The sequence below is a fragment of the Molothrus ater genome, chromosome 25 (genome assembly GCF_012460135.2).
Source record: "Molothrus ater isolate BHLD 08-10-18 breed brown headed cowbird chromosome 25, BPBGC_Mater_1.1, whole genome shotgun sequence".
Lineage (NCBI taxonomy): Eukaryota > Metazoa > Chordata > Aves > Passeriformes > Icteridae > Molothrus > Molothrus ater.
In genome coordinates this window covers 901,361-914,704 of record NC_050502.2, presented here as the reverse complement: position 1 = coordinate 914,704, position 13,344 = coordinate 901,361, and the positions used below count along the sequence as shown (strand labels likewise).

Here is a 13,344-nt window from a genome sequence, read left to right as displayed (position 1 = left end):
ACACATGATAAATTGGCTTTTCCACTAAAAAATATATCCGTTAAAAAAAATTGTAATAAAATCTGGATTCTTCTGCCTAGCTCTACACTGACTGAATAAATGGGGAAGGCCTTTATATAGTGCTTCTATATAGAGAACAGGGGGTTGTAGCCCCTGCAAAGCAGCCCTAAAAATGGATGAGCAGTCACCCAAAAAAATTCTTTTTTTTTTTTCTTTTCTTTTAAGAAGTGCAGTTATCTGCAAAATCCTGGGTAGTGAGAGAGAGGGGAATCCAAAACACAACCCTGATAGTATTTATCAACACCTCATTTAGGGAGAAGCTGATTAATTTTTAAGAGGTTCCTATGAATACTAAGGCTGCTATTTGAGGATGGCAGCAGCTGTGTTGTGATCAGAGCTGGAGTTCTAACCACCCACACTGTCAGTTCCTGAAAATCCCTTCCTGGGGTTTATCAGCAGTGCTCCCATTCTGTCTGTTTCTGAACCCAATGTTTTAAGTGATACTTACAGATTTTTAATTCTTTTTGAAAGAAGGTTAGCTTGTGTTTTGGAAGCACCCAAATGAGATAATTGAGTAGATCAGATGAAATAGGAAACAATTCAATCCAAACCCAACTTTCTGGCTTGACAACTGCCCTTACTTTGAACAAGATATATTTTGATTTCCTTTTTTTATGTCAACTTTTGGTTTATAATCCCTTCCAATCACTTCCACTGCATTATGAAATGGCAATTTAATATAATTTTGAAACCACCCATTTTTTCAGTCCAGAATTCCCTGAAATTTATAATTTCTTCTTCCTCAATCCAAAGGCTCCCTACTGTAAGAAAGGCAGACATGGTAACAAATTTCTTTCTCAACATTGACAGTGCATTTCCCTGGATGCAAACACAAAGCTGACTTGGGTAATCACTCATTAGGAACAGAGCACTTTGATGCTAGAGAGCCTGCCAGTCAACAAAGCAACTGCAGGATAACAACAATTACAAAGATAAACACAAATTCCTTACCAGTTCCCATAATTCTGCATGCCATCACACTACTGACCTCATTGCTGCTGTCATCCAGTTATCTAGCTTTCTAGCTATTAAAAATATTGCTGTGATTAAAGACTGCAAATGATTAACTAAAGAAAACAGGTAGGCCTCAGCTTCCTGCATCTGTTGGCACCATATGTCTTGGAGAACACCTGGGTGTGAAAAGGTAATTGGAGAGGTGATTGGAAAACCATCTCCAGAAACTCACCACAGTCTGTTTCTTCTGCAACATTTCTAAATGCTCCACAAGTCCCTCATCAGCAACGTCAAAGGGTGTCTGGCCCTGGTGCAAAGAGAGAACACAAGAGGATATCTGAGATGGCATGGTGGTAATATTCCAGAAAGTCCCATTTACCATATGCTCCACATCCTCCCTTCCCAAATGGTGAGGGACACTCTGCTTCACTCCAGAGCAAGGAAACCCATGTGCCAGTGATCATGGAATCACAGAACCATTTTGGCTGGAGAAGACCTCTAGGATCATGTTTATGTTCAGTGAGCAGATTTTCCTGGGGCAGTGCAGCTCCCTGGTTGCTGCTGCCCAAATCCAACAGCCAGGACTATGCTTGAGTTTCCAAGTTTCTAAAAAGGACAGTCTGGTATTGAGAGGGAATGTGATCAACCTCTCCTTATGTTGGGTATCAGGAAAGGTTCTTCCCCCAGAGGGTGCTGGCACTGCCCAGGCTCCCCAGGGAATGGGCACAGCCCCGAGGCTGCCAGAGCTCCAGGAGTGTTTGGGCAGCGCTGCCAGGGATGCCCAGGGTGGGATTGTTGGGGGGTCTGTGCAGGGCAGGGGTTGGACTGGATGGTCCCTGTGTGTCCCTGCCAGCCCAGGACATTCCTGATTCTGTGTTAACTTTATCATCATGTATTTAAATGTTCTGAAAGGCTGCCAGCAAGCCAAAACATTTGGGATCCATTTCCACATCCATGGGCATTTATCAACTAAAACAAACCAGAAAAAATACTCTAGTGCACAAACCAAGAAATTGGTTACATTTTCACCAAACTAAAGCTCTAAATGCCACTAATAACCTGAAACCCCATGTCTACAGGTCAAAAAATAAAAGGTAGCCTTGTCCATCTGACCCAACAAGGAGATGATTCTGGACTGGAAGGAGCAGGTAACACAATAAATGCACCTGTTACTGTTTCAAGCATGGCATGATACAAGACCCCATACACATCCTGAACACTTCATCAGGAAAAGCACCTGATGGCATTTAAACAGAAAAGATTCCCCACATTTTGGGTGCCAAAGAGCTCACCAGGCTGAAAGGGCTCCTCATGGGGCATTTGAGTTCCAGCAGTTTCCAGCACAGCTGGATGCACTTGAACACACAGGGCCCTCTCTTATCACATCCTCCTGCCTGCCTTCACCCCCTGGTGCTCCTCCAAGCACATTCAGCCTTCCCTCCTGCCCCAGAGGCAGCCACAGCACACCTGGTCCAGGGGGAAGCAGCTCACAGACCAGTGTGGACATCCTAGCAGGGATGGAACACCAAGAGCAGCCTTGGACAAGCTCTTGAAAATCCAAGGGCTCTTCAAGGAAAAACCTGCAACTGTTAGAAAGGAAATGGTTTTGCTCCTTTTCTTCCATCCTATTTTTCTTCACTCATGTCTCACAAATCTTCAATTTCCTTTTTTATTACCAATACGTAGAAGAGGGAGGATTTAAAACTGCCAGTTTCTCCTGGGTTCACTTGTTTTCAGTGCCTTATACCTTAATATTGGTATATTATTTTGCACTCCTAGACTGTTTCTTTGCTGCCATTTGATTTCTCAGGATGGCACAGATCAGCTCCTATCCCTTCCTACAAGCTCAGTGCTAAAGTTCAATCAGGTCACATCTCCCATAATATTTGAAATCCCTTCTGTCTTCTGCCAGTCAAAATTCTTCATTTACTGATGTATTTAAATTATCCAGTGCACAGGCAAGGAGGACTGCTATGACTTTGTCATGCACATGGATCATGATGTTGGATCTCTTATGAGACCCCAGCTGGATCTCTGTGTCCAGCTCTGGAGCTCCCATCTCAGGACAGACATGGACCTGCTGGAAAGAATTGAGAGGGGCCCACTAAACTGACCACAGGGCTGGAGCCCCTCTGCTCTGGAGCCAGGCTGGGAGAGCTGGGGGTGCTCACCTGGAGAAAACAAAGCTCCAGGGAGAGCTCAGAGCCCCTGCCAGTGCCTAAAGGGGCTCCAGGAGAGCTGGAGAGGGACTGGGGACAAGGGGCCTGGAGGGACAGGACAAGGGGGAATGGCTTCCACTGCCAGAGGGCAGGGATGGATGGGATATTGGGAAGGAAATTTTGGCTGTGAGGGTGGTGAGGTCCAGGCACAGGTTGCCCAGAGAAGCTGCAGCTGCTCATTCCCTGCAGGTGTCCAAGGCCAGGTTGGACAGGGCTTGGAGCAACCAGGGCTAATGGAGGGTGTCTCTGCCCATGGCAGAGCTTTAAGGTTCCTCTGAATACAAACCAGTCTGGGGTTCTATGATTCCATGATCAAGCAGAAGGCACCAGTCACTATTAATGTGGCTATAGAATACCCTGCATTAGTTGTGTACTAACCAGCTTGTTCCTGATGTCCATGTCACACAGAGCCTCAGCCAGGATGGAACATGCTTCCTTCACTCCCCAGTGAGCAGCAGCATGGAGTGGAGTCCAGCCATCATTGTCCTGGACGTTCAGATTAAACCCAGCCTGGATCAGGAGCCTGAGGAAAGCAGCAGGATTGATCTCAGCCCATCAGGAATGACTTCCTGACACAGCAGTTTCCCCTGTTAGGCACCAAGTGGGCAGCCTGGCTCCATAACAGTCAGGAGCTTCTGGACTTGTTTATTAACCAAAGCAACCTCCCACTTGATGTGCTCAAAACTGTAATGGAAAGGGCAATGAACAAAAAGTGACTTCAATGTAAAACCCGCTGGAACATGTCAAACTGATAAGGTTCCCTTTCAGCATGTCCTGAACTGGGAGAACACCTGGACTTCTCATCTGGCATTGGTGACCCAGCCTGAACTCCTGCTCCAGCAGAGGAGAGAGTCTGGACTGGCTCAGTTGTATCCCTGTGCCAGGGAGCCAGGCACAGCAGCTGCCAGGAGAGGGACATGTGGGAACTGGAGCTCCAGCTTGGTTCTCTGAGAGCACAAGGCACAGTGGGGGGGGGGTGGTCCTCAAGGAGACCAACAGGACTGCAGGGAAGCACCAGTGACACTGACAGAGGTAAAATCTGTATGCAAAGCAACCCTCATTTGGATTAAACAACCCCAAATGCACTTTTTCAGAGTGGCCCTTGGACAGTTCAAGAAAATCTTCTACAAGTGAACTTGCCTGGGATCTCCTTCCCTTACCCTCACTGCTGTGCCCCTTCCAGCCTCCCTTCTTCATCAGAGGAGAACACTGGTGTTTCACAGCACCTGGAGCTTGAATATTTACCACCAAAACAAACACAAAAGGTTTGGGGTAGTCTGGAGCTCCTGAGCCCTGTGCACACTGGTGTAGCAGTAACTAGGCAAGAGCACTGAGCAGCTCCTGTATCAAAACTATTATCCAAATTGCTTAAATAGTGAATAACATCCCAGGGGGATTCTGCAAGTCTGGTCAAACTGCTCCTGAAAATTTCCATTGTGAGAAGTTCCCCCATGCAGAGCCATCATTGCACAGCATCAGGGGAATCCAGCAGGACCCACACATGGCACCAACAGCTTGGAAACTCCCACAGCTTTACACCAAAGTGCTACTGTGCTAAATAAAACACAGCCACAGCAGAGCAGCTGTGGGCTTCTCTGTGAAAGAAATTGTAAATTAGGTGCTGAGTTTCTGTTGATTTTCCAGCTGGCAGAAGGGAGAAACAGAGCTGCTAAGAGACTCAAGGTCACAGACAAATTCCATGTCTCGTTTAGAGTTAGCTGGCTCCTGGCTGTCAGCCCCCTTGGTTTAAGTCACTAAAGCTCTGGATTTGAACTTCAGCACAGCCATCACATACACAAGAGTGAAACAATGTCAGCTTGCTGTGAGATGTGTTTATCATTACCACAATTAATGCCAAGGAGAGGCTGTCCAGAGCTAAGTCATCCTGCACACACTGAACTTCATCAAGGAGCACTAGATACACAACCCTCCCCTGACAGGTGATGGGACCAACACCTCCAATTCAGAGATATTACATTTCTATCCACATGAGCTGTGTTAGATTGCTGCTCTTGGGCACAGTACAGGTACAGACAGCTCATCACTCAATTATAAGTTCTAATGACTGAATACAAATCAGAAACATGAAGTACAGTAAAATGCTTGAGCTTGATATGAAACAGCTCTTTGACATCAAGTCATGTCACTTAAAATTATGAAACTTAGGATCAAGACAGATGAATACTTCCAGAATGGATTTTAACACAGGCAATAGAGTAAGCTTGTGTGCTGGTTATACACAGCCTGGCTTTTGGTAGCAGGCAGGCCACAGAGGTGGCTTCTGTGAGAAGCTGCTGGAAGCTTCTACCATGTCTGGCAGAGCCAATCCCCGATGGCTCTGAAGATGGACATGCTGCTGGCCAAAGCTGGGCCAGTTAGAGAGGCTGGTGACACCTCTGTGACAACAGATTTAAGAAGGAAATCAAAACAAAGTGGGCATGCACAGTTTTTCTTCTTGTCAGAGAAGAGGAGGTGAGAACATGTGAGGGAAACAACATGGAGACACCAAGAAGAATGAGGGGGAGGAGGTCCAGAGCCAAGACTCCTCTGCAGGCTGTGGTGAAGCAGCTGTGCCCCTGCAGCCCATGGGGATCCACGGGGGATACAGAGATCCACCCACAGCCTGTGGGGATCCATGGGGATGCAGAGATCCACCCACAGCCCATGGGGATCCATGGGGATGCAGAGATCCACCCACAGCCCATGGGGATCCACAGGGATGCAGAGATCCACCCACAGCCCCTGGGGATCCATGGGGATGCAGAGATCCACCCACAGCCCATGGGGATCCACAGGGGATGCAGAGATCAGAGATCCACCCACAGCCCATGGGGATCCATGGGGATGCAGAGATCCACCCACAGGCCACCTCCCAGGGGAGGTGCTGACACTGCAGTGGGTGGATGCCTGGAGGAAGCTGTGATTCAGTGGCAGACCCAGTGGAGAGAGGGGGCCCTGCTTCCAGGCTGGAGCAGCCTGTCCTTGGAGGACTGCACCCCGTGGGAAGAGAGACCCAGGCTGCAGCAGTTTTGGGAGGACTGTGAGCCTGTGGGGGGAATTCACATTGCAGCAGTTTTGGGAGGTCTGCTGCTTGTGAGAGTGAAGCCACACTGGAGAAGTTCACAGAGAACTGTCTCCCATGGGAGGGACCCCAGGGTCTCACAGGGGAAGGACTCCTCTCCCAGAGCAGTGAAGAAAATCTCGGTGATGAACTGACCAAACCCCACACCCTGTCTCCCTGTGCTGTCAGTGGGAAGGAGGGAGGGGCTGGGGGGAAAGGTGTTTTAGAGGCTTATTTTACTTCTCATTATTATTCTCCTCTGATTCTGTTAGCAATAAATTCACTCTGCAACTTTAAGCTGAGCCTGTTTTGCCCTTGAAGGGTTTTCTCCAGTCCTTATCTCACCTCATGAACCCTTTGGTAATTTTTTTCTCTCCTCTGCCCAGCTGTGGAAGGGGAGGGTGAGTGAGTGAGTGAGTGAGTGAGTGAGTGAGTGAGTGAGTGAGTGAGTGACTGACTGACTGACTGACTGACTCCTCTGGGTGCCTGGCATTGGGCAGTGTCAAACTATGACACTTTGGAAAGACTATTTACAAGAGCATGTAGTAACAACACAGAGGAACAGATTCACAGGGAGAGAGGGCAGGATTAGATTAGATATGAGGTAAAAATTCCTCCCTGTGAGGCTGGGGAGGCCCTGGCACAGATTGCCCAGAGCAGCTGTGGCTGCCCCTGGATCCCTGGAAGGGTCCAAGGCCAGGTTGGACAGGGCTTGGAGCAACCTGGGACAGATGAAGGGGTCCCTGCCCAAGGCAGGGGGTGGGACAAAATGAGCTTTAAGGTTCCTCCCAACCCAACCCAGTCTGGGATTCCATGAGCTCTATGTTCATGGGCAGCTCCAGCCACACAAAAAGAGTAAAGAAAGCTTTATTGGTGGAAAGCCTAATTTGACATTACCTGTAACAATATTAATGTTTTTTACCAGGAAATACTACACTGGGCAGGTTTATGGTCATAATAATCTTGTTAGTGCCAGGAGAGCAGAGCTGGCAGGTGCTGGAATCCCTCTGTCACTGCAGGAGCAGTAACATGAACGGGCAGAGGACAGTGAGACAGGGGTGGACACTGCATTTTCCCACAAGACTGGTCATGTTTGTGACTGTCATGCAGTAAGTGTTGTCACTTTGTATGTCAACATTATACTTTTATCCCCTACTACTGTTTAACTTGCTAGTCCTGAAACTATAACAATGAAAATCAGACCTTGTGATTAGAAAAATTAGAGACCTCGTAATTTATGCCTTATTCTCCAAAAAGCTTTCATTACTCCAAAAAGGACTGGAGGTATGAAAGGGAATCTTCCAGTACCTGTGTACTTCTGGGTGAACCACTGTGGCTGTACACATAAAACCACTGAGCCTTTTGAGAAACAGCAGCCTGAAAATCTCAGTATGGAATAAATTTCTCTGAATGTAAAGCAAGATGTCTTCAGCCCTAATTTCATGCATCAGCCCTGGGAGGAGCTCCTACCTCATGACTTCAGAATATCCCTTGGCTGCAGCAACATGCAGAGCTGTGGCTCCTGTGCGAGGCTGCTTTATATCCTCAATTCTGCCACTGTTCAGCCACTGCCGGGCGTCCTGCAGCATCTGCTGCTCCTCCTCTTTCCTGGACAGCTCCAGGTCTACACCTAAAGGGGTGAAGCACAGAACAAAAAACCAACAAGAGATGAAAGCTCTGAAGTACTTCTTACACTTAACCTATGCTTCATTTGCTATAAAATATTAGTAAACTATTTCTGATCTTCCACAAAACAATCAGCAAAAGCCTCTTCTGTGTCATTGACAGACTTCAAAAACTACCTGAGTTAAAAATTTTGAAAGCTGGGCCAGTGGTTGGAACCCAGTCCAATTAACTAAAAGCTCAAGTGTGCATTAAGGGTAGAAGGATTGAGTTCTACATGGGCTGTGTCCCAGACTGAAATAAAGAGTCATGAACAACAGCTTAACTGACTCAATCGACCTGCAGTGAGGGTAACATCTACAGGGAAGGTCTGAGGACCCTCAGATGTCTCCTGCAAGAGCACAGTGATGCCAGCTCTGCGCTCACTTCATATGCAGGACACTGCATGTGACACACACAGGAGTCTGCACTGCTCCAGAGGCATTCCTGACAGGCATGCTGAGAGAAGTGCTGAGTTATTCCACCGAGCAGCATACCCCCAGATTCTGACAAAACACAATTTGAAATCATTTTGGCATTAGAAGGCCAGAAGAAGTCTATGCTGATGGCCTAAGTGACTGCTCAGGGGCAGGTGGAGGTGTGGAGAGGCAGGGGGATGACGTGGAGAGGGAGGTGTGTCTGGCTGACAGACTCATTAAACCAATGAGAGGCAAAACCAACTTTGACTGGAGCAGAGTTTTCAAAGAAATGAGATCATAGAAGGACAATGTATCAATCACAAGTATTGATACCAATCCAAACAAGATTAATCAGAGTAGAACTCTTCACTTAGGAAAATATACAAATTAGATGACAAATCTCAAAAATCAAAAACTCTCCACTCAGGAAAACATACAAATTAGAAGATGACAAATCTCAAAAACCTGAAGAACAAGTGTTCCTATGGTTTAATACTTTCAGTATAAGAATGACATAATTGCCAATTAAATTATGGGGCATTAGGTTTAAAACAGAACCAAGGAAAACATTTAACTCAGGGTGAGATCCTGTGAGACCCACTGTTGCAGGATTTTGCAAAGATCAGAAATAAACTGGCTTCAGACCAAGGACTAGACAAGTTTGTAGCTATTACATACAATTCCTGAACATGCTGGAGTTCCTAAGGAGGGCTACACGAGCTCAGGAAACAGAAAGCCACAGGACACTCACAAATACACAGAAAGCCAGGAATTTCTGGAGGCACCGTGGCTGGAAGCTGGGAGGGCAATTGTACACACTTGAGCTGTTGTTACAGTCTGCAGCAGGCAACTGCTCACAGCTCCTGCTGAGGACAGGCTGCAGAGCTGGACAGATGCTTATTTAAAGTTCAACCCCATTTCCTCCAGCAATATGATCCTTTAAACTGTGAGATGGGAATCTTCATCTGGAGACAGATGGTTGTTTCAGGGTATCTTAGCAGGATGCCACTAATGTGGTGAGGCAATGCAGGCAGAATCCCAAAAAGTGTCAGACAAAATACCTGCAGGTAAGGCAGAACCACTGCCTCAATGTCCTGTGAGGTTTCAACCACATTATTGTCATTTAAGGAACCTGAAGGTGCACAAGTCAACAGAACCTGGTGAGATGCACCCATGGGTCCCAAGGGAGCTGGTAGAGGAAGTATCTAAGTCACTTTTGTATTTGAGAAGTTGTGGCAGCCTGGTGAACTTCTCATGGACTGGAAAATGGAAAACATAACCCCCATTTTTAAAGAGGGACAAGAGAAAGACCTGGGGCACTACAGGCCAATTGGCCTCTCCTCTGTGCACAGCAAGATCATGGAGCAGATCCTCCTGGAAACTATGTTAAGGCCCATGGAAAAAAAGGAGGTGACAGCCAGCCTGGCTTCTCTGAGGGCAAGCTGTGCCTGACAAATTTGGTGGCCCAGGAACATTAACACAGGTGACAAAGCACTGAGGGACTGATTCCTTCCTAACAATACCTTAAAAAATAAAGTCACCATCATGTGTCAAAATATATCTGATAGGGGGACTGGATTCAATCCAGCATTGTAAGCAACCCCCCCAAACCTGCAGGAATAAAATAATCCAGAGAGAGTCTTTGGGGCTTTGTAGCCCAAACACACACTCCAAGGAGAGTAACCTCAAAGCCAGATGAACCAGCTCAGACATGAATGCAGCTGAGCTTTGCCTATGTCCAAGGATAGAAGCTCCAGGAATTCCCTGGGTTCCTTTTCCAACATTGTTGATGAAATTCATAGACATGATTTAAACTTCTCAGACACACATGCAGACATTCAACCACTCCCAAATGAATTCCATGAGTATGAAGAAAATTTTAGACTGATAAAGCATTTCTTTATTCTAACATCAGTCCAAAACTATTCTTCAGCTAGGGATGTTAGTGCAGGGACAGCCTGGAGAGCAGCCCCTCAGCCAGGCACACCTGCTGAGAAAGGGGCTATGGCAGAAGAAATCTAGGGAAAGATCAGGATAAAGCATGGCACTCCAGGCCTGGAATATTCATTTCCTGGTCCCTGCCTTTGGCAGTCCCACAAACCTCACCTCGGTTTTATCAAGCCTTAGTGAAACAGGACCTTTCATTGGTATCAGAGGTCAGAATTAAATCTCACTTTAAAAGTAACTAGATCTGATGAATCAGATTTCAGGACTGAGGTGCCTTGCTTTGAAGAATCCCAAGGACAGAGACCACAAACCTCCTGCATCTGCTCCACTGTCCTGACAGCAAAGCAAAATTTGCCTGCTGCTTCCTGGGCCAGATCTCTTCACCAACAGACAGCAAGGCAGCAGAATTCTCACAGAGAAACTCTTAGGGGTCCCAGCTCTCACTCATTCAGGCCCCCCCTTTACCTTGTTTCTTGACTTGCTCCAGAAGCAGGTCCTTCATGGCCGCCTCCTCCGCGATGTCGGACGGGACCTCCCCCTCGCTGTTCACAGCAGCCACGTTGGCCCCGTGGCTGATCAGGTACCTGCAGCAAGGACAGGTTGATTATCTTTTTTTTTTTTAAGAAAAGGAAATTTTACTAATTTTAAAAAAGCCTCATGAAGTATCATCAATTTTTAAATTTTTCCTCTTATAACTTTACGAAAAGTCCATTGAAGAATAACAGACAACTTCTTTTGCTTGTACACCTTTTAATCAGTAGAATTCTGAAAAGTAAAAGAAGTATTTGTTTAAGCACACAAATATAGGAGGGTGAGGTTGCCTGGCTTTATAATTTATTTTCAATTCATTTAAGAAATAGTTATCTTAATTCAAAGTTGGGAAACTTTCTGGTAGCTGTGGTGGACTAAATATATAAGCATGGCATGACTGGTAAAGAATAAAGGGTTGGTGTTCAGCCTGGAGAAAAGGAGGCTCAGGGGGGACCTTGTGGCTCTGCACAACTCCCTGACAGGAGGGTGCAGCCAGGTAGGGGTTGGTCTCTGCTCCCAGGGAAGAGGGACAGGACAAGAGGAAATGACCTCAAGCTGCACCAGGGGACGTTCAGATCGGAGATTAGGGGAAACTTCTTTTCAGAAATAGTGGTCAGGCCCTGGCACAGCTGCCCAGGGCAGTTGTGGAATCACTGTCCCTGGAAGTGTTCCAAAAAGGAGTGGATGTGGCACTTGAGGTTTACTGGTGAATGTACTGGTGGTGCTGGATGACAGCTGAACTTCAAAGTCCCCACTTGACCACAGCACTGCTCACACCAGTCTGTCTGTGGAAGGAAATGTACTCACAGAATCCCAGCCTGGTTTGTATCAGAAGGGACCTTACAGCCCATCCAGTCCCAGCCCTGCCATGGCAGGGACACCTTCACTATCCCAGGTTGCTCCAAGCCCTGTCCAACCTGGCCCTGGACACTTCCAGGGATCCAGGGGCAGCCAGAGCTGCTCTGGGCATCCTGTGCCAGGGCCTGCCCACCCTCACAGGGAGCAGCTCCTTCACTACACATCCCTGTAGCAGCTGTCCCATTTTCCTTTTTGCTTGGCACTTTAGCTAAAGTATCTAATGAATCATGAGACAGTCTAATGGCAACAGGCAACCAGTTGAAGGCTTCACCTTAATCCTCAGAAGTTCAGAATTCAATACCAAGAGAAAAGCACTTATTTTAGCATTGCTTTCGAAAGCAGTGAACAAGGCTTAGAGTACCTGTGTATCTGCTCTGAATAGAAAGGCACAGGAAAGTCTATAAATACCCAGAAGAGCCCCAGACTCACTCACTCTGCTATGTTCAGGTAGCCACACGATGCCACTGCGTGAAGAGGGGTCCAGCCCTCGTTGTCTTGCTGGTTCACATTGGCTCCATTTTCCACCAGGAACTTCACCATGTCCAGGTTCTCATCAATACAGGCCTGAGGGAGGATGGGAGGGGATGTCCAAGGGGCAGAAGGATTGAAGGGGAAAGGAAGAGAGAAAAAAAAAATTGTGTTGGTGTTAAATCAAATGTACAACCCTCACTGGCAGCAGGCAATATCTGGGTTGAACTTCCCCTGCTGTGAGCAATCACACCTTTAAGCTTAGGGTAACTTCAATCTGTCAATGAAAACAAAACCATTTCAGAACTTTCAAAAATGAATTGTAACCCAGAGTTCCCAGATGGACAATCTCTGAATTTGCTCCAACTTTACTTTTCACCAGAGATCTCCTTCCACTCTCCCACACAGTTCCCTCCCCACAATGGGGACACTGACATGATGGATCTGTGGTAGTTTTAGGTACAGCATCAAATCCCTCTAAGCAAGGCAAGCTGTGCATTTATTAGATTACACTGGTCCTCAAAATGTCAGTGAATAAAGGTTGTAACAGTGAACACAATGAGGCCTCACTAGGGGCAGGGATGAGAAGGGAAAGCAGCAGCTCCAGGAGCCAGACTAAAGCAGATCAGTTACAGAGGTAATCATTGCAAAAGCAGAGTTCTAGAGAACTTAATAACTTCTTTATTCAGCAGTGCCTCTTTGTTTTCCTGAGTCTGACACAGGAAACTTTCCCTGCTTCTCCTACAGCCCCATGAGCTGCTGAAGAGAATGACAGCCCTTGATTAGCTGCTGTAGTCATTCCTGAGCCTGCATTTACAGAGAGCTCCCTGCTTTGAAGTTGCCAGAAGAAAACCTAGCTTGATTTTCAAGTCTCAGCAGTTCTGTTAGGTGGAATTCCTCCTTCCTCAAATTCCTGTCTCCGGCACATTCTGTGTTACATTTACAGTTCACTGGAAGCTGCTATTCAAGGATGAGCTGGCAACTTAATACACACATCCCAAAGTGTGTGCCTCTGCTGGGGAGCACAGGGCATGACCAGGAGGTGCAAGGACTGCTTTTACTACATGTCCATCCCCAGGCAGAAACACAGCTCCTCATTACTAGAGAGGGAAACAGCTTGTCCAGGATTCCTCCAAAATCCCAATCCTTTTGCACAGTTTGATGT

General features: G+C 46.9%; 1 protein-coding gene across 6 annotated transcripts in view; it reads right to left on the bottom strand.

Annotated features, from left to right (window-relative positions):
- Positions 1-13,344, bottom strand: part of PPP1R12B (protein phosphatase 1 regulatory subunit 12B) — a 134,598-nt gene that overhangs the window by 88,085 nt on the left and 33,169 nt on the right. For all 6 annotated transcript variants that reach the window (XR_008508832.1, XR_008508833.1, XM_054517267.1 and 3 more), the window contains exons 2-6: positions 12,145-12,275; positions 10,788-10,906; positions 7,765-7,924; positions 3,612-3,756; positions 1,247-1,321 (exon numbers count right to left, since the gene is read on the bottom strand). Coding sequence is in view for 4 of the 6 variants with exons in the window: in XM_054517267.1 (XP_054373242.1) it covers positions 1,247-1,321; positions 3,612-3,756; positions 7,765-7,924; positions 10,788-10,906; positions 12,145-12,275 (630 nt within the window). In the remaining 2 variants the exon portion in view is untranslated. The remainder of the gene's footprint in view (positions 1-1,246; positions 1,322-3,611; positions 3,757-7,764; positions 7,925-10,787; positions 10,907-12,144; positions 12,276-13,344) is intronic.